The sequence below is a fragment of the Bolinopsis microptera genome, chromosome 13 (genome assembly GCF_026151205.1).
Source record: "Bolinopsis microptera isolate Bmic1 chromosome 13, MBARI_Bmic_1.0, whole genome shotgun sequence".
NCBI lineage: Eukaryota > Metazoa > Ctenophora > Tentaculata > Lobata > Bolinopsidae > Bolinopsis > Bolinopsis microptera.
This window is the reverse complement of record NC_087084.1, coordinates 10,478,800-10,499,924: the sequence shown is the minus strand read 5'-3', so window position 1 is coordinate 10,499,924 and position 21,125 is coordinate 10,478,800. Positions and strand designations below refer to the sequence as shown.

Sequence of the window (21,125 nt, the reverse complement as noted above, 5' to 3'; positions counted from 1 at the left end):
ATAACTTAACCATTCAGTAGTATGACTGCCACACTGGTCACATGTATAACGACAGTGAGTGCTATTTCACTGTCAGAAGACTATAGTTTGAGTGATGTGGTGGAGAACTTAAAGGAGGTTGGAAGCTGGATCAATAGCTGGCTCCCTAAAAACCGTTTTGTACGTACCTTGTTCTATGGTGCCAGTAAGTTGATGTGAGTCATCTGATTAATTAATGTATCTCATTCCTTGAAACGATGACGACTTGATAATCTGACTCGATAATCTCTAGACCATATATGGATAATAATGGAGCTGTGTTTTTTACTTACAATAATTTTGATTGGTAAAAATAAAGGAAAAAAAACTGAACTTTGAAGAACCGAATTTACATAACAGTCAATTTCAGCTACGGTTGTTGGTCTGAGGCTTATACCTTTCCTCCTCCGTAGGACTTCCTTCTTCAAAAATGTAGAGATACAAAGCAGGTTGGAAACCTTAATTTTCTAAATTATGCATTTTCTCTAGCTCTCTTGGTCAGTATTACTCTCCTCGCATTTACTTTTCACTAATGATGTGATATTTTACAGGTATTTTCATAGATCCACCACAATTCCCGACTTGTTGAAGATAAAGGGGGGCTTATTGAAGGAGCTGAAAGAAGGGTCACATGATCTACCATTGAACGAGCAGGGTAAACTGGTACTTCTGGAACTCAACGCCGGGGGAGGTTTGTTTATTACAATACTACACACTGTTGGATCTCTTGTTGAGATATATTTTTGCATCCTCCCTTGATCTGCTTGTACAAAGTTTTACCCTCCAAGTCATGGCTGTGACTTTTGTTCAATTCTGTCATCTCCTCTGATGCATGCCACTATATCATCTATCACAATTTGGAATTAATCTAGCTTCTTGTTTAAGCTTATTTAACTTTATTCTATGAGGTTATTAAATCACTTTCTTTTCAGGTACAAATATATCGTACTATCCTGACGGCTGTATTTACATAGCTATAGATTACTGGCGGGGAGCTAAGGAGCACCTGGAACAGAACTTCAATAATGAAGAACCTCGGATAACACTTGATAGGTGAGCTACATGATGTTGTGTCATCAATTATTAATTCATAAATCAGGATGCCAAACATGTCACCACAACACCACAACATCATGTGACATCACCTACCCCCAGATTCCTAAAAACAATACCAGAGCGACTGATGACTGTTCCAGATAACACTGTCTCAGCTGTGGTGTGTATTCACAGTCTCTGCTCCTCTCCCAACCCTAATCTAGCTTTATTGGAATTTCTTCGTGTACTCAAACCTAATGGCAAAGTAGGTTCAATGTTGTTTTACTATTTAACAATGTCTTGTCACCATGTGATGTGTCATGATGCTTTGAAGGCAGTGTCATTCGTGAATCACCTGATAAAAAATTTGTGACCACATTAATTGAACTTTCCTTCTTCAGATGTACTTTATTGAACATGTGATTACTGAGAGGCGGTACAGTGCATTTTGGTTTTCTCAGATGAACTTTATTTTACAGGTACTTTATACTAACTTATTTCTCATAAGTAGGCAACAGTATAGTAACCTTTCTCAACTTGTCACTGCTTCAGTAGTGGATGTGTTTCAGCTTTGATAAAAGTTTGGAGACTCCATATTATTCGTTATCATATAAACATTTTAACCAGCTTCCATTTTAACTGAATCATTATTGATATTTAATCAAAACAATTACAATACAATTTTCCAGATGTCCTATTGGAACTGTCACATCGGAGACCTTAGAACGCAGATAGAAACAGCCGGATTTAGTAAAGTGAACTTATCTTATCTGGAGTTGAATTTTAATGGAGTGAGAATGCCTGGTCCTATGAGAAGCTTAGCACCCCATGTTTACGGGTATGCTGTCAAGTGAGAAGTAGTTCAGTTGTTAGATATATTTAATTTATAATGAAATATATGTTTCCTCAAATTGACAATTTTAGGTTCAAATTGTATTATTTACTTTAAATTATTTTTATGATTTCTGCTAACGAAGTTGATAGATTTATTTAATTTTATGATTCAACCCTGTTTCTTATTGTTTTTTAGTTTATTATTTTAATAATGTTATCTATTAGATGACTTAGTGATAGATTTATAAGCAGACCTATAGCTATAGGAATGGCTTTTGTTTGAATCAATCTTATAACTTTTTGTAAGAATCTACATTTTATATCGACCTATTTTAAGAAGTTAAAAGGTTACTTGCTCGAGGCATTATAGGTCAACTGATCGGTATTTAAATATCAAACAAATTTAAAGTTAACAATATAAATTATTTTAAAGTATGTAATTAGTGCGTGATCGAAAATTTATTTGATATTTTCTGAAAACACTGAATATTTTGCTATTTTAAACTGTTAACTGAGTGATGTAATCTGACTCCATGGTTCTGCTCATTTACCTGACTAATGAATTAATAACATTAAAACCCCACTAACTATAAAACTCTGATTCAGAGGTTGGGGAAAGGAAATGGCCGTGCTAAATCGGGTCTGCGGTAAATCAGGGTTTGTGGTGAATACTAAATCGGGGTGCGGTAAATGGGATTTTTACTGTAATTTACTAATAACTCCTACAGTAGCTGCCATGTCATCCTCACCCTAAGACACTGTTACTCTCCCTCAACTATCTCTCAACATGTTTAAAGGCCTAAAAGCGCGGCTCAACGAGTCCATTGCCAGCAATGATGTAAGTGGGGAAAAGTGTAATTTTCTTATTCTTTCTGTGACCACGTTCTGCTCTTTCCTTGTTGCTCAGGCTTATCCAGCAGTATTTTCAGCGCATTTACCTTACGAAACTAATGTCTAACTGATTGTTGTATGAGAAAAATCTAAAATCACCTAATTCATATAATTAAATACTAATAGACTGTAGATTAATACTGATAGTACTAATATTAATACTAATAAACTATTCACCACTTTTCACAGGCCTCGTTTAGCATAGAAGATAGCTCCACTCCCAATACCTCTATGGTTAACAACAGTAATAACTCTGACGGTGGAGGAGGACTATTCGGCAAGTTCAGACAAAAGATAACTGATGTTGTCACTAATTCCTCAATGGTAATTAGTTAATTAGCTAATTAATTGGAATTATGTTACTTGTTTCAGTGGTGTGTAATTAGTGAATTAATATAAAAATGGGACATCAGCTAGTCTCATTACACTTTGCATCATTATTCACTCTTGTTAGCGATGTATAGTTTTCCTCCTTGATATACATATAAAGGTATATAATGTATAATGTCACTTATGTGGTTGTTCTTCCTTTTTAGTTTACTATCAAGTTAATATCGTTATAAAAGCTGCTCAGTATTGTTAAAGTGTGTTAATAACTGATCTATAACTGATCTTTTTGGTTAAAATAGCTGTAATTTTATTAGAGATAAGGTCTTATCTTCCAACTGACAATTAAGAATATTTGTTAACCGATTTTCAAAACACCGTTCTGTACCTGCATTCCGTAGCTCGCCCAGGACATTGACACTCCAGACTCAGTGATGCAAGTAACAGAGGATGAGATGATGGAGATTGACAAACTTGTCATCCTGACTCCTGGCAACCAACTACCTGACTTGTTTAGAAAACAGGTAAGACTTCCTGATGACGTCACGTGGTATTGTGATGATGTCACGTGGTGTTGTGATGACGTCACGTGGTGTTGTGATGATTTCACATAGTGTTGTGATGACGTCACGTGGTGTTGTGATGACGTCACGTGGTGTTGTGATGACGTCACGTGGTGTTGTGATGATTTCACGTAGTGTTGTGATGACGTCACGTGGTGTTGTGATGATTTCACGTAGTGTTGTGATGACGTCACGTGGTGTTGTGATGATTTCACGTAGTGTTGTGATGACGTCACGTGGTGTTGTGATGATTTCACGTGGTGGTGTGATGACGTCATATCTGTGTTATTACTTATAATTTGTAACACTTAATTAGAACGTTATCATATGAACGGTTTGTGTGATCCGTGTCACTGGATTAGGCTACTCAAATAACCGTGTCCATATTCCATATTCCATTTAAATATATCTTAATGATTCAATGGCCGGGTTTGTAACATGGTCAATGTGGACTTGCTGTGTGTACATGTTAAGTGGTGTCTGCTACAGTAATCTAAGTAAAATCTTACCATTAAAGGTGCTATTTTACCCCGGTATTAGGTGCCCTCTGACGCAGGTTGCACCACTCTGAGAGGGGTGGGTGGACGAGCCCATATTCACAATCTCGTACTCTCATTTCAATGAGACCCACAAACTCAGAGTGACTCATATCAAAAATAATACTATACTACTATACTATACTTTAAAACCTCAAAGTTGCTTATTTTTGTACCCTAATTTGTCAACCTTACAGGCAGTAAGCAGACTAAAGCTACGTAAGAAGTTAAAGTATGTAATTGGGCAGTATAACGGCGTGGTAGCAGCCCAGAACAATCTTCAGGTTATCTTCTTACTAATTTTACTGATTGTTTTAGACTTGAAATATCTCTATTTTAGCATGATATCTATTTTAAGTATAATGGTGTTAATTGTCAAGAAATTATTTAAATGTCTGCCTGAATTTACTGCTGCTGTTAATTAAATGCAAGTCTAATAATTCTTTGTTTCGAACGCATGGAATTTTCGTGGTATTATTCGATGATAAAGTATGTACCTATAGCCCGTAAAAGGATCATGTGCCAATTATCCCTTAAATAAAATATGTTATTTAACTTGTATCTAAGCTATTTCCTAAAATCAGGAAGATACTAAGACCATGAGGGAGGATCTACGTAAATATAAAACAGAAGCTTCCCTCACCACCGAGTACAGGAAGCAGCTGAACGAGCGGTCAGAGCTCATTTTCCAGCTGCAGTCCCAGGTTGAGATCCTGAAGGAGACTGCTCTTGTAACGGAACCTGGTACCGCGGGGAGCGGAGCTGGTGAGTGGGGTCACGTGATGTTGTGGTGACGTCACGTGGTGTTATGATGACGTCACGTGGTGTTGTGGTGACCTCATGTTGTGTTTTAATGCCGTCGTATTTGTGTTATTTTCGTAGACAAATTCACTGACCTACTCTTAATTTTCAGCGCAATATTTGCGTTATTTTCTGTACTTAATTCTCTACAACATCCTGTATAAGATCCTACTCCATGTTTATCCTACTCCATGTTTATCCTACCCCATGTTTATCCTACTCCATGTTTATCCTACCCCATGTTTATCCTACTCCATGTTTTCAGCTCTGATAGACATCTCTGAACTGTCTGAATCAATAGTATCCGACACAAGCGAGCTAGGACACAGTATGACGTACGAACAACTGTATGATAGATACCAGAGATACAAGCTGAGATACGGGAAGAACAGGGAAAGACTTGACAAGGTTAGTTGTGATGACGTCACGTGGTTTTGTGGTGACGTCACGTGGTCTTGTGGTGACGTCACGTGGTGTGATAACGCAAAATTGTGTTTTACAGAAAATAATCCCCACGTAAAAACCTACACTTTCCTTCACTAACCAATGTCAAGAGGTGCCAGAATTTACATTTTACAATTAACGGCATCATTGAAACCGTGTATCACAGTTCCCGTTGGCACTAAATTCAAGTACACCTCTCTGTGCTCGTCTGTGTAAACTGTAACCCCTCACCTAATGAAATACTGGGAATATTAGCTGAAATGCCGACACTGTGGTATTTTGATGACGTCATGTTCACCTTAACCCCGTGATGACGTCACGAACCCCGTGATGACGTCACACATTCTGTACAGTACACCACATGTAAAGTGTAAACAATCTGCAGAATGTGCACCGCTTCCCGCCACCCTAAATACCAACTTTTCTAATGCTCGCCAATTATTCCATATCGAGAGCGTTAGTGATATTTCTCAAGTTGCCGCAACAGTAGTCGATATGTTGGCTGTAGTTTATATTGTTCCAGGCTCCTTGGGGTATTGTTTGTTTTTTATGTTGTATTAAAACAAGTGTTATCTTTGTAATCTGTGCAGTCTTTGTGTTTAGTTTTACAGGTTGTATAATGTATATTGTATAACTTGTTACCTTTGTTTGTATAGTTACAGTTCAGTTTCTTCAATTGTTTGCAGGTTAGCTTACTTTGCGTGTTTAGTTTGAACTTTATCTTGTGTTTTGTGAAGTACTTGCTCGTTGGTATAAAGCGGGCCATAATAGTTTTATTAACCAATTAGCCCTAGTTAACTAAACAGTCTCAAGGTTCATATTGTAACTCAAATGTTCAGACTAGTAGTCCCTTCCCTAATTACACGTCACACTCTTACTCTCCGTGTATCATATTACGTGATCATCAGTTGAAGTGGTTTACACCACCATCATCATCATTATATACCGTCAGTTGTGAACTTTAGTTTTTAGTGGTCACTCTCTCCTTCCTGCAGCTCTCTCTGTTGTAGTGGCCTTTGTTTTCTTGCTCACTGCTTAGTTAGTTCATGTCATTATACGGGCTGTAATTAATGATATAGGATAACATGTTGCTCATTGAAATCTTTGATAAAGTCTTAACAAAAGTGGTAGTTACTTTATTAAATAAACAATAGTAGTAATCCTGAAAGGAATGAATTTTAACATGATATGAATCATATTATACCAATATTTTATAAAGTTGCGCAAACTGTTGATCAATCCATTCGTACACTACATAATATGTTGCCTCATAACCAGCAAGTAAACTGTACTGCTGGCAGCAGGTGGGTGGTGCACCTCTCTGATATATAGTGATGTAGTTCTGTTAGTTCATGTAGATTTAGTTCGCATTCAATAATTTGTATTTTAGTTCAGTGAAGGTTGTCTCTGCTATGTTTTGAAGGGTCAAACATTTCATTTTTGCTTGTGAAGAGTTAAAAAGTTGAAATCAAATGTTGCATTTTGTTAAAATATAAATATAGTGTATAATATGGAGTAACATGTACTGGTGTAAAATAACATTTGTTTTGATCGTTGAAGCAGCAGATGTATATATTGAGACAGGTACATTGTACATTGAGACAAGTTCATTGTACAAGCTAGATTATTAGGTCGCAGTGTGGTTATTGTAATGATTGCAGTACTCTATGACTCTATTATATACCAAGGCATCGTGTTAATTGTTCAACAATAGCTGATATTATCAACATTCAACATACTCTATGTGGGCTAATAAACAATGGCTCAATCATTCAACTTGGCTCCACGTTCAGTACACCACATGTATACACTAGATACATTTTGCCAAACCTGCTTGTTAATGCAAATTTATTACACCGTTTCGACTGAACGTTCTGTTCTGTAATTTGCTAGCCTCAATTGGATTACTTTTTAGTCTGCATATTATTCTAACAATGATATTCTAGTTCCTATTTCTCAGTTTTACTGTCGAGTGTAGACTGTTTACTAGTGGCTTACCACTCCAGAGATGACGTGTTATAGCTTATTGTGCAGTTACTTGCGTAATATTATTTTGTGCACATTAGAAATTACTTACTGAATCTCTTTGCATTAACGTGCTGGATCTTTGTCAAATTGCTTATTTTTCATTTTGTTTCGTTACCAATTCGAGTTTGCTATCTAATAGTAATATACTGTGAATCACTCTTATTGTCTTTTATTGTACGATCCCATTTCTGTATTAAGCTTTTGAATTTTGAAATCTTTTCCAATTAGTAATTTCTTTAATAAGTATGTTGACTAAATAGTATTAGATTTAAATCGTTATTACTGAACAGATAGAGCCCATCTCCCATGGAAGATACCCTATCCTTTCCTTCAATTCTAGTCCTGATATAAATACAACCTGGCTGGTGCTGCAGGCTGCTCCTCTTTTACTCCTCTGTAACTCATCCCATACTCCTCTGGTGTCCATCTTCAGACGGGCAGTATCCTCTTTTACCCTTGAAATATACTCGACAAACCATGATGGCTAATAGCCAACCCATCCTACCATCAAGTAAATCAGATAGATTGGAAGCTGGTGAATCAAAACCGGAACCTTCACCTAATAAAGACAATATAGCCTCTTCCACCCACCTGCACCCCTCTCCCGCCACTTCCACAAACCCCTCTACCGCCTCTTCCACAAACCCCTCCTCCTCTTCCACCAAATCAGTACAGAGGTTCTCATCTCCAACAGCAGTTAAAACCTTCTCCAACACAACTACCAAACGTAATCCCGCTACCCATGAGTCTGGGGTTCTTCAAGGGACTAGGAAAAAGTTTGATCCCTTGTCTACAAGTACTCCTTCCAAACCTTCATCAAATGGATCGGGAGTTCCTCAAGGAAGCAAGAAAAAGTTTGCACCTTTAGCTTATAGTACCCCTTCTAAACCTAAAGTTGTAACGTCACGTGACAAGGTGATGACGTCACGTGGGGCTGGATCAAGTCAAAGTGGTGTTCCCCAACTAAAAATACCTCACGGTCCTAAACCTATCACACCCAGAAACCTCAAACTCCAGAATCCCATAGAGAATGTTATTAAACCCAGAAAATTCACCCCAGAATCAGGCACAATGAAACCAGTTTTTAGTAACGGAACTGCGGTGGGGAAAGAAAACACCGCAGATGTTTACGATGATATTGCTTCTGTAACCTCAGACATTTCCAGTATTATCAGTTTGGAGTCTCCGGATCCAACCCTATACTCTCCAGAACCCATTCCAATGATAACAGAACCGCACCACGTAACATCATCTCCAGAACCAACACCAGCTTCTAAAACATCGTCTCCAGAACCAACATCAGTCTCTAAATCTCAGAGTTGCTCAAATGTCAGTGTTTTACCAAGTCAGAGAATAGAGACTTTCATCAAGGAAAGCAAGTATTTGTACGCCAGAACTCCTCCTAGCAGGAAACAAAATACCACAAATTCCAGCAATATTGCACGTGTAAAGAAGTCACCATCAGAGCACATTTTATCAGCACGTGCGACCAGATCAGATAAGCGCGACAGTGGTCCCCCTCCTGTGACGTCACGGTACTCCTTACGCAAATCACAATCCTCTCAAAACACCGACTCTTTAAACACCTCTAAAACTAGCACCCCTAAAAACCTGTCACCGCATCTGAAGTATGGAATCTTGAACGGAGTTGTACCTGAGTATGGGCTAAGGAAATCCAGTAGTACATTGAAAGTGAAACCGAATCTAGAAGGTGAAAGAGAAAGTATTAGTGGTGTTAGGAGGTCTAGAAGTAATGTGTCGTATCGTGGTTTAAGGAGGTGTTCTAGTTCGCTTTCTGTTAACTCTTTAGGCTCTGACAACGGCTCTGAGGTGAGTCCCATTATTCTACACAGTTTTTATCACATTTGTGGATTATCTTAGTATCTCTAAATTCTAGTCAAACGGCTTGTGCTTTGTGCTAGTCAATTATCTGGATTCTGGACGCTCTCTATACCAACACGTCATTCCTGCAAATATCCCTAAATAGTAAATACGTATAATACATAATATAATACATAACTAGTACATTACGTACCTAAATACATGTTTCTCAGTCACATCTGACGGTACAACTGAGATAAATTTCTGATAATTTCAAATGTAACTGTTTACTATTCACATGTGTAGAGATAAATTAGCAGTTGAAGCTAGTTTCAATTTGGGTAAATGGCAGCTAAGTATAACTGCAGATAACTCCGTAACACTCAGAGCACCATTTTGTTGGTTGCGAAGTCGCATTATTCGCTCTACTCTAATGGTGCCTCTCCGGCGACATTCATTTATTTGCTATAGTCACATACATAATAAGTGTCAGATTGTCTTAAACTGAAACTGAAACTGGAACCGAAAGTGTCTGTTCAGATTTTGTTCACTCTGACCGTTATCTTATTTCAGTTGTCAGTGACTTGCCAGAAGCTACAGAAACAGAACGAAAATCTACAGGTATGTATTTATAATACATATCTTATTTGGTCATATTTAGCTCAGTGTGGACTATGAAGCTTACAAAACGATTATTCTTGACTTATAAATACATAAATAAACGGACGGTGATTGATGATGCAGAGGGTTTAGTTTTGGAGAAACATTGTGTAAGCTAGTCGTACAAGTTCCCTGACTCTATTACATGTACTTTGTAAACTGTACACACTGTACAATATAGACCTGTATAGTATAGTGTGTACATGACATTAACATGTACAATGTGTATAAATAATGGGGCTGGGAGGAAATTGTTATTTTAATTATTGAAAATTGAGGAGCAACCTTACAAACGTAAACTGCACATATTATGACCTTACAGAGGGATTCATTTCCATGAGCCAGTTTAACGGTTAAATATAAGGGTTCTGAGGGGAGTTCTCGTCTACAGAGTGGTTTATATCAGGAGTTTTAATTATTTCCTCACTTGAAGGCGGCCGGCTCAAATTATAATAACTTCTTTAATTGCAGCACCCGCAGCAGATTAGATTATTGAGAAAGGGAATAAAATTTCCTATCTTTTTCAGAAATGTCTGACGGTCAGTCAGGACAGGGCTATTAAGAAAATAACACAACTCAAAGACACCACGGTAATTTGATTTTAGTTGGTTAATGGATTATTTAATTACCTAATCGTGGAATAATCGTACTAAACATTACCTGTTTATACTTCTAACCTGAAACAATAACACCTCCTCCTCTCCTCTTATCTCTTATTTCTTATCTCTTATCTCTTATCTCTTCTCTACTCCCCCAGACCTCTATAGTGGACGAGAGAAGGGAGCTAGTGACGTCACTTCAAGAGAAAGATGACAGAATAGTGACACTTAGAGAGCAACTCCAGAACATATCTGCTATGGGAGGCTTTTCTGATACTGTGAGTACAACCTTATTTGTGATAGCATCTGGAGTACAACCTTATTTGGGCATTTGTGAACTCGGCTAGTATATATGAAGCATTTGTCATGGAGTTGTAGAGGGAGTTATGTGCCTCGCCGGGCTAAAGTAGTGGATGACCTTGCTGTACGGCAAGTTAAACAAGGATCTGAAACTACTAGGTTCCGTACAGACTCAACTCTGCACCCGTGTCAATATGTTCATTATATGCAAGCCTCTTGATTTATAATCACCGAGTCTAGTAATTGTTTAAGAGAGTTCTCTGGCAGTTACGAAACTCGAGAGACTGTGGGATACTGAAGGGAAAGGAAGCAGTTCTAACGAGCTCTTCTCAAACACAAAGATATAACTTGTGAACTCGGCTAGTATATATGAAGCATTTGTCATGGAGTTGTAGAGGGAGTTATGTGCCTCGCCGGGCTAAAGTAGTGGATGACCTTGCTGTACGGCAAGTTAAACAAGGATCTGAAACTACTAGGTTCCGTACAGACTCAACTCTGCACCCGTGTCAATATGTTCATTATATGCAAGCCTCTTGATTTATAACGCGTTAGATAGCATCTGGAGCTGTATTACCTTCATATCATGTCCCATTTGTATTTGGGACTAATTGGTGAATTTTTAAATGCTTCCAGTGCCTTAATCTTGTCTTGTTCCTTCCACATTACACAGTGAACTCACTAAGTAAAAAACATTTCGCCACAACAGTGAAATTTTGGTACAGGAAACTTGATATTTGAGTACTTCTAATAATATTTGACTAATATTTCTCTTTAGTATCTCTGCTTTTCCCAAGGGGATTACTAAATATGTTATTAATTTTAATGAAGTCAATATAAATCAGCTGTAAACCTTTTTAGCCACAGATCTCATGAGTTGTCATGTACCAAATGATTAACAATCTAAATCTTGGTGAACTGAGCATATTATAGTAAAATTTTCAAAATCAGTTAATACGTGAATTTAAAATTTGATATAATGTAGTGTCACGTGACTTAACATTTAACAACCCTACTCCTCTAGGAGTCTATAATGAGTGAAGCTAGCGAGTACAATGACGTAGTGACAGAGACACTCAGAAGAAGAAACTCCAAACTTAAAGATAAGATCAGGAGACTGGAAGAGGTGCTGTCAAAGTGTAAGAGTACGATACAGAACGGTATTGATGCTACCAACTCTCTTAGCAAGGAGAAGGTTAGTTGAGATCAAGTTAAAATAACTTACTTAATGATAGGAAATTGGTTATTAAGGATCTAGGAAACTGGGAAATTTCATTAATATCCTTTCCTGATCCTTTCCTGAACTTGAACCGGAGAATGTGTCATTTTCTCAATGTCGGCAGAAAAAATGTAATAGACAGGTCGTAGAAATTTATAGAAAGTTAATTGATTGATGAGTTAATGAATCAATGAATTAGTTATTGAATGATAACATCATTACAGGAGGAGCTGAAAGAGCGGTTAGAAAAGTTAGAGTTTGAAAGAGATGAGCAGAGAGCATGTGGTGAGGTGACGTCTAGTAACGAGATATTAGTGGATATTAGTGATAATACTGGAGGTCATACCCCTACTAATATTAATAGTGAGGAGTTGGGGCACAGAATCAGTGAGTCCTTCACTTTCACTTTCACTTTTATTTTCACTTTCACTTTCACTTGTCAATATTAGTAAGTCTAATAACCATTGATTTACTTAATTCGTAAGTCAATTAATTAATTGTCAAATAAGTTAATTGTTTTATCAATTATTGTTAATTGAAAAACTAACAAATTGTTTACCACAGCTGAGTTAACGGTTCAGTTAGACCAGTCCAAGAGAGACCAGGAGCTAAGATCTCAGGAGATATTCCAGCTTGTAACTGAGGTGGAGAGATACAAACAGGATATAATCCAACTACAGGCCAAGGTTTGTTAACGTATTGTCACGTGACCTTATACATACACACATTCCTCTGTTTATAGGTGATATTTTCTTGTTGTATTAGGTATGTATAGGTGACAACATTCCATTGTTATCTGGATACTAGCCTTACACTGCAGTTCCTTGCTCCATCGCGCTTCTAAAATAAAACATCTGAAAAACGCCATTGCCCATTTATATGGACAAAGAAATATTGTATTGAACCATTATACTTATATGGACATAACGTGACGTTACTTGCAGGTAGATTCCAAGTCTGACAACGTCTCGAGTGTAACAAACGAGGTGTCTGCTGCTAAAAAGAGAGTTCTTGAGTGTGAGAATACTATAGCACAACTCAACAGTGATATCAGTGTAAGTATAATAGTTGTGGGGAGGTGTTACAAGTTTGTTTAGACACGTGACAACGAACAACAACAAATAGGAAGCAATCAAATCCCAACGCTGTTACGCTTCAAAACAAACTAAAATATGATCTCTTTACTTGTCCAAATGATAATTGCGGAGATTTGCCATCGGCAGACTAATATATAATATACTTTCTCGGCGCTTCTTTACAATAAACATATTCCCTTACTGACCTTTAGTTAATCACCTAATTAATGACCTTATTAATTACCAATTAACCCTCTAACAGGTAAAAGAGAACGGTTACCTCTCCCAGTTAGAAGAGTACAAGAAAGAGACCTCATCACTACAAGACAAGATCAGTAAACTTAGTGCTGATAATGACGGACTGAAGAGGGAGCTGCATGATAGAGATGTTAACAAGGTTACTTTAATTAGTGTTTAATTGAGCTAATTGATTGATATTGAACTTTACTTGTTTCAAAAATCAAAACTGGAAAGAGAAGCAATAAAAGTTGTTTTTCGTTACTATGATCAGCGCCTACTTATAATACGCCCATTGATTTAAACCCTGCTTGAATTATTAGCCCAACTGGTATGCCCTAACTGTTTGTTAGGACATATCAACTGCAACATATCCAAAAATCAAAAGATGTATCGTAACACAAAACATATATGTTTTTTGTTATATATAACAAAAACTACTGGTAATGTGTCCTCAGAAAAAGGCTTTAGATTATATGCACTTGGCCTTTGTGAAACCTGCTTCGCGATTTCTATTCAGCGATGTGTGCTCCACAAGTCATCACAAACCTGAGTCACAATCACGGTTGCAGTTTCAAAACTCACAATACAGTTTCTCATTATCAGCAAAAATCAAAAAATATATACGCATTAGTCTCAATTAGACACTCAAATCATAGAAAAATAGACAACGAACGCACATGATACATCTTATCTACATTTAAAATCCTGCCCTAATATAGTGATACTTTGTTGGTTGAAAAGTTATCATTTCTTTTATTTTGACAACAAGTTTCTGATGAGCTGATCTTTCCTCCTTCTTTCTGTCAGGTGTGATCATGTACCAGATTTCTTCAGATTTCTTGCTCGGGCAAGAACTATTTGCACTGTTTCCGCACAAGCCAATGTCAATTTTACCGGTCTCGGTTTACCACTACCTGCAGGTTTTTTAGTCCCGATCGAACTTGCAGCCACAGCTTGAGGATTATCGTGTGAATCCCAAATATCATTGATCACTTCTTCTGCCACGTCGTGTGCAACATCTTAGTAAGTGCACCGTAGATAATGAAGTTCTTACTGCGGATGTTATCTTGAAGTACGTTTTTCACAACCCCCTTTTTACTGTTAATAGACGGAGCACTTGTACTTTGTAGTCGCCTCGCAGTTCTTCTTCACCATGTCGCTCCTTGTTTTTTTTTTCATCTCGATTTATACAGTTTTCTGGACAGAGTCGAGTTGTTTCTGTTGCTGTTCGATCTGATAATTGAGCTGTTCTGATTTAAGTCTGTCTATCGTGCTGGCCGCACAATGCACATTTGCATAGTTTAATATTACCAGTCATCAGCTTAGAAAGATTCCCAACAGCAGTAGCCAAGGGGTTTTTATTTACACCCATCAATCTCGAATGATTCAGTTCGGTGACACTTTCAGTTTTTTAAATATTCAGAATGTCATTCATCGCCAACGATAACTCCTTTTCAAGTCTGTTAAGATTTTCCACAGAAAAATCCATTGTACAAAAGGTAAGCTGTGTAGCACGGCGTACGGGTGTAAAGTCAGATAAAACTACTGATAAGAGAACAATCAAACTGTTGCGAAAGCTAGAATAATTAATTATAACTACCATGATCAGCGTCTACTTATAAAACGCCCCTGCTTAAACTATCAGCCCTACTGATTTAAGCCCTAATTAAATCTAATCACTTAATTAACCTTAATTACTCCCCAGGCTATGGAGCTACAAGACAGTAAGAAGGAGTACGCTGGTCAAGTAACCTTACTAAACAACAAAGTAGCAGCTTTAAAACAGGAACTGGACAGTTCTAACAGGAAACTAAATGTTCTCAAGGTACTTTTGTTGTGAACTTTAAGATTTTAATGATTATAGCTTTGCACACCACGTGACATGACGTAACCACACGTGACATGACGTCACACTAATGTTCCAGGACCGAGATAGTTCACTAGAGGACCTGCTAGAGGAGATGTCCGGTATTAGAGGGGAACTGGAGAGAGTCAGTACCGAGAACTCTGAACTCAGACAACAGATTAGCAGTAAGGAGGAGGATTTGAAGCAGCAGAGTGAGCGAGGAGAGAAGGAGATTGAACAACTTCAGAACAAACAGAGGTAAATTATATTACATAAGTTATATTATATTTATGTATAACTTTTATTATATGTACTTGAATTACTCTTTCTTAGAAAACTTAGTGTAGTAGTGATTACACAATATTAAAGTATCCTCAATCTAAATTTAATTACTTTAGATCGATAAAACCAACCTTTTTAAAAATAGTTTTCCAGTCATAACTTAACTTTACCTCAGTTAAGGTAACTTTACCTCAGTTAATCATACAGAAAATGAGTAAGTTATGGAAACATATTATGTATTGTACATCTACTGCCGCCTATCCACTCACCATGTTACATTAGAAACCAGTGCACTGCGTTATATTCTATGAGACCACTGTTATATATGCATTATATTAGACATAGAACCGTGGACAGTGTAATAATGTACGCCATTTCAGTTTACACTGTTCATAAAGTATGTACTATAATATTATAATATTGAAGTTTAATAACACCACTATTAAGATAAAACTTATACTCAGCAGTGTTTAATCTAGTCATTCCAGAAATGAACTTGAAAAATAGGTACAATGTACATACATAAAGACTGCCAACGTATGGTATTTATAAATAATGTATTATGCACATAATATAATAATTTCGACGATGAATGTAATTCATATGAGGTGGTTTCTAGGTCAACTCATATGTTACTAATTATCATAGACTTCTAGAGGTCATGTAATAATACCCTACAGCCAAGATCTCACAATAATCTTACATCTTATCCCATTGTAATGATATAAGTACGTAGTTAAATAAAGTGCAGTACAACACTGTGTAATATGTGTCGTCTAATATCTTAGATGAGGTTTACATAATATATATATATATATATATTTTGTATACTAAATAAGAAATTTAAAGTCGATAGTAGGTTAGCGTATCTAGTACATATATTTAACTAATTGATTAACTACCAGAGAGGAGAAAACGGTACAGAACACGGAATTAGAAACACAGCTACGATCACTTCAAGAGAAGTATGATTCAGAGAGGAGCGAGAAGGAGGAGTTGAAGGAGAAGGAGGAACAGTTGCAGTCTGATATCACCAGGTAAAGAGTTATCTGTTATTATCTGTTTTTATCTGTTTTTATCTTTCTTTATCTGTTATTATCTGTTCTCCTTGTGCGGTTTTGTTTTTTGTCTCGTGGTTTTAGCGGAGCGTAAATCTGTCAGTTTCTGTATTCGCCTGATGCATTAGCTGTATTTTAATAGTCATGATCAAGTTGAAAAATGAAGTTAAATATGAATGTCACCTTTTAAAAACTATTTCATTTATATTCAAAATTCTTCACGATGAAGCAGCTATATTCATTGCCTCACTATTCCAGGCTGACTGAGCACTGTAAGAGGCTTGCTAGCGAGTTAAATGTTTTGAACGAGGAACGAGCAAAAGAGAAGACAAACTGGGAGAATAAGGTAATATAATCTCTTATCTGACGTCACGTGAGCGAGAGTGTGACGTCACGTTTTGATATCGAAAATGCTTGAACTACTATATAGGGGGGGGGGGGGGTGTCACGTCCGTCTATGTCCGCTTGTCTCATAGAATCCAAAAAGGACAGGACATAGGCGGACATAGGCGGACATAGACGGACATAGGCGGACATAGGCGGACATAGGCGGACATATACGGACATAGGCGGACATAGGCGGACATTAATGTACACCTAAATTGCTAAATAAAATGTTCAATTTTTGCTGTTATAGGGGGATCATGTTTTTTGTCCGTTCGGTACCCTATATTTTCAAAACGGACAAAAAATAGAGCGAACTAAAACCTTAAAACGGACAAAAATGGACAAAAACGGACAAAAATGGAAATAACATTTAGATGCTTCCTCCTCCTACTCTTCCTCCTCCTCCCCCTGGGTCTTCCTGATCTTCCTCAGTCCTCTTCCTCCTCCCCTCCTCAGTCCTCCTCCTACTCCTCCTCCTCGTCCTCAGTCCTCCTCATCAGTCCTCAACAGTCCTCCTCCTCCCCAGTCCTCCTCCTCCTCCTGAGTCCTCCTCCTGGGTCCTCCTCCTGACATGAGTCATCCTCCTCCTCTTCATCCTGGGTCTTCCTGATCCTTCTCCTCCCTCTCAGTCATCCTCCTCATCCTTCTCCTCAGTCCTCCATCCTCCTCCTCAGTCCTCCCCCAGTCCCCCTCCTCCTCCTCTTATTCAGTCCTCCTCCTCCTCCTCCTTCTCAGTCCTCCTCAGTCCTCCTCCTCCTGAGTCCTCCTCCTCTTCCCTCTCAGTCATCCTCCTCAGCCATCCTCCTCAGTCCTCCTCAGTCCTCCTCAGTCCTCCTCAGTCCTCCTCCTCCTGGGTCCTCCTCCTCCTCTTCATCCTCCTCCTCTTCCTCCTCGGTCCTCAGTCCTCCTCCTCCTGGGTCCTCCTCCTCATCCTTCTCATCAGTCCTACTCCTCCCCAGTCCTCTCCCAGTCCCCCTCCTTCTCCTCCTCCTATTCAGTCCTCCTCCTCCTCAGTTCTCCTCAGTCCTCCTTCTCATTTCTCCTCAGTCCTCCTCCTGAGTCCTCCTCCTCTTCCTTCTGAGTCCTCCTCCTCCTCCCTCTCAGTCATCCTCCTCAGTCATCCTCCTCAGCCATCCTCCTCAACCATCCTCCTCAGTACTCCTCAGTCCTCCTCCTCATCAGTCCTCAACAGTCCTCCTCCTCCCCAGTCCTCCTCCTCCTCCTGAGTCCTCCTCCTGGGTCCTCCTCCTGACATGAGTCATCCTCCTCCTCTTCATCCTGGGTCTTCCTGATCCTTCTCCTCCCTCTCAGTCATCCTCCTCATCCTTCTCCTCAGTCCTCCATCCTCCTCCTCAGTCCTCCCCCAGTCCCCCTCCTCCTCCTCTTATTCAGTCCTCCTCCTCCTCCTCCTTCTCAGTCCTCCTCAGTCCTCCTCCTCCTGAGTCCTCCTCCTCTTCCCTCTCAGTCATCCTCCTCAGCCATCCTCCTCAGTCCTCCTCAGTCCTCCTCAGTCCTCCTCAGTCCTCCTCCTCCTGGGTCCTCCTCCTCCTCTTCATCCTCCTCCTCTTCCTCCTCGGTCCTCAGTCCTCCTCCTCCTGGGTCCTCCTCCTCATCCTTCTCATCAGTCCTACTCCTCCCCAGTCCTCTCCCAGTCCCCCTCCTTCTCCTCCTCCTATTCAGTCCTCCTCCTCCTCAGTTCTCCTCAGTCCTCCTTCTCATTTCTCCCCCTATCAAGATTCTAAAAAAAGTGCGATGAGATTGGATTTTGACACTAGAAGTGCGATTTTCACGAAATGTACTCCCCAGTCCCCACCCCCCCCCCCCCCCCCCCCCCCCCTCCAGCCTGCAAGATTTCTTGCCCCACAAATTATTTTCTATTTAAAAAGATTTCGCGAGTCCCTTTGTAAGCGAAAAGTATGTCACTGTTAATGGATCCATAAATAACGAAAAATTTACGTGCGTATTTTCATGAATTATATTATGTTACATATTGTAATTATGGTAAGCTTCACGTAGCACGATGGTTGAGGGTGCGCTCGTCAAGCAGTTGACTCGGGTTCGAGTCTCGTCAGCGGTCATTCTTTTGGCAATTATTAATTATTTTACTAAAATTATCATCAGAGCACCTTGTAATATACGTTATCCGATAGATTATACTGTTCGTACTTCATCTAGAGAACTAAGAGACTGAGAAGACCGGCATTTAAGGATTTGTCCGGGGAAGGCCTCGTTCACACTGGAACATGTCAAATTATTGTAAACGGAGTTATCTGGTAATGTTTGTTTTGTTTATGGCTAGAATTTAGAATGGAATCAATGTGATGAGGATCCAGAGTTAATTACCTGCTAGGATTAATAAGTCAGTTCTCCAGTTGAAGAGACCCTTTCTCAAACTTTTAATGAAGAAATATTCACTATGCCTATGGCAGTATCAAGTATATTCTGAGAAAGAATATAGCCAGGAATAGTACCTCCTTTAATGGTAACCATGGTAACTATAGTAACCACTGTGAATCTTGATCTTATAACAACTAGTATCCTTTAAGACTTAGACAGTACAGTGAATAAACACGCTGAAAAGCGATGAAAATGCAAGCGCGCGACCGAATATGTAGTGCTGAAAGAGGGTGCCGAAATCTCGCGGAGAATCTCACGATATTGTGAGCCTAGCTATGAGATTTAAACGAAACTCGCAAAAATCTCGCGCGCGTTACGTCGAAGTTTTCACGCTATAAACAAGTGATAAAATACACGTTAAGAGTATAAAATACATGTTAAGTTCCTAATTCCCTCAACTTTTAAGTTAAACTTTTTCTGTTTCCTCATTTATTTACAAATTTTGTGCGATGAGTCCGGCTCGCAATCTCGCATAAATCTTGAGCTGGGCATTTCTCCTCAGTCCTCCTCCTGAGTCCTCCTCCTCTTCCTTCTGAGTCCTCCTCCTCCTCCCTCTCAGTCATCCTCCTCAGTCATCCTCCTCAGCCATCCTCCTCAACCATCCTCCTCAGTACTCCTCAGTCCTCCTCCTTCTCAGTCATCGTCAGTCCTCCTCCTCAGTCCTCCTCAGTCCTCCTCCTCCTCCTGGGTCCTCCTCCTCCTCCTGGGTCCTCCTGGGTCTTCCTGATCCTCCCCAGTCCTCTTCCTCCTCCCCTCCTCAGTCCTCCTCCTACTCCTCCTCCTCGTCCTCAGTCCTCCTCATCAGTCATCCTCCTCAGCCATCCTCCCCAGCCATCCTCCTCAGCCATCCTCCTCAGTACTCCTCAGTCCTCCTCCTTCTCAGTCATCGTCAGTCCTCCTCCTGGGTCCTCCTCCTCCTCCTGGGTCCTCCTCCTCCTCCTCCTCCTCCTGGGTCCTCCTGGGTCTTCCTGATCCTCCCCAGTCCTCTTCCTCCTCCCCTCCTCAGTCCTCCTCCTACTCCTCCTCCTCGTCCTCAGTCCTCCTCATCAGTCCTCAACAGTTCTCCTCCTTCCCAGTTTTCCTCCTCCTCCTGGGGCCTTTTCCTGGGTCCTCCTCCTGGGTCCTCCTCCTCCTGGGTCCTCCTCCTCCTGGGTCCTCCTTCTCCTCCTCAGTCCTTCTCCTCCTCCTCCTCAGTACTCTTCCTACACTTCCTCCTCCTCCTCCCTCTCAGTCATCCTCCTCAGCCATCCTCCTCAGCCATCCTCCTCAGTCCTCCTCCTTCTCAGTCCTCCTCAGTCCTCCTCCTGAGTTCTCCTCCTCCTCAGTCATCCTCCTCCTCCTCCTAGGTCCTCCTTCTGGGTCCTCCTCCTCCTCCTCCTCCTCCTGGGTCTTCCTGATCCTTCTCCTCCCTCTCAGTCATCCTCCTCAGTCATTCTCCTCAGTCATCCTCCTCAGCCATCCTCCTCAGCCATCCTTCTCAGCCATCCTCCTCAGTACTCTTCAGTACTCTTCAGTACTCTTCAGTCCTCAAAATGTTTGTCCGCTAATGTACACCAATGTCCGCTAATGTCCATCCAAGTCCGCCTATGTCCGTCCGGGTCCGCCAATGTCCGTCCGAGTCCGCCAATGTCCGTCCGAGTCCGCCAATGTCCGTCCGAGTCCGCCAATGTCCGTCCGTGTCCGCCAATGTCCCAAAAAACACGTCCGTTGTCTCATAGAATCCAAAAAGGACAGGACATAGGCGGACATAGACGGACATGACACCC

The 21,125-nt window shown here is 39.9% G+C and overlaps 2 protein-coding genes across 4 annotated transcripts in view; both read left to right on the top strand.

Moving 5' to 3' along the window:
• Nucleotides 1–17: 17 nt before the first annotated feature.
• Nucleotides 18–2,420, top strand: LOC134825177 (thiol S-methyltransferase TMT1A-like). Its single transcript, XM_063837327.1, has 7 exons — nucleotides 18–184; nucleotides 389–467; nucleotides 570–709; nucleotides 951–1,071; nucleotides 1,174–1,318; nucleotides 1,455–1,532; nucleotides 1,743–2,420. Exons 1-7 carry the CDS (start codon nucleotides 22–24, stop codon nucleotides 1,905–1,907), a joined length of 891 nt encoding a protein of 296 aa, XP_063693397.1. The 5' UTR covers nucleotides 18–21; the 3' UTR covers nucleotides 1,908–2,420.
• Nucleotides 2,421–2,613: 193 nt separating this feature from the next.
• LOC134825500 (golgin subfamily A member 4-like) overlaps nucleotides 2,614–21,125 on the top strand; it is a 33,272-nt gene continuing 14,760 nt past the window's right edge. The window contains exons 1-18 of one of the 3 annotated variants that reach the window (XM_063837719.1): nucleotides 2,614–2,725; nucleotides 2,968–3,102; nucleotides 3,516–3,629; nucleotides 4,402–4,488; nucleotides 4,789–4,969; nucleotides 5,271–5,413; nucleotides 9,872–9,919; nucleotides 10,486–10,548; nucleotides 10,716–10,835; nucleotides 11,879–12,049; nucleotides 12,298–12,460; nucleotides 12,638–12,759; nucleotides 13,018–13,128; nucleotides 13,412–13,546; nucleotides 15,095–15,214; nucleotides 15,315–15,493; nucleotides 16,423–16,554; nucleotides 16,834–16,921. In XM_063837719.1, the coding sequence (XP_063693789.1) occupies nucleotides 2,675–2,725; nucleotides 2,968–3,102; nucleotides 3,516–3,629; nucleotides 4,402–4,488; nucleotides 4,789–4,969; nucleotides 5,271–5,413; nucleotides 9,872–9,919; nucleotides 10,486–10,548; nucleotides 10,716–10,835; nucleotides 11,879–12,049; nucleotides 12,298–12,460; nucleotides 12,638–12,759; nucleotides 13,018–13,128; nucleotides 13,412–13,546; nucleotides 15,095–15,214; nucleotides 15,315–15,493; nucleotides 16,423–16,554; nucleotides 16,834–16,921 (2,163 nt within the window). In that variant the 5' untranslated portion in view covers nucleotides 2,614–2,674. Of the gene's footprint in view, nucleotides 2,726–2,967; nucleotides 3,103–3,506; nucleotides 3,630–4,401; nucleotides 4,489–4,788; nucleotides 4,970–5,270; nucleotides 5,414–7,765; nucleotides 9,308–9,871; nucleotides 9,920–10,485; nucleotides 10,549–10,715; nucleotides 10,836–11,878; nucleotides 12,050–12,297; nucleotides 12,461–12,637; nucleotides 12,760–13,017; nucleotides 13,129–13,411; nucleotides 13,547–15,094; nucleotides 15,215–15,314; nucleotides 15,494–16,422; nucleotides 16,555–16,833; nucleotides 16,922–21,125 lie in introns of those variants that run through there. The other 2 variants (XM_063837718.1, XM_063837716.1) reach the window with 2 other exon arrangements.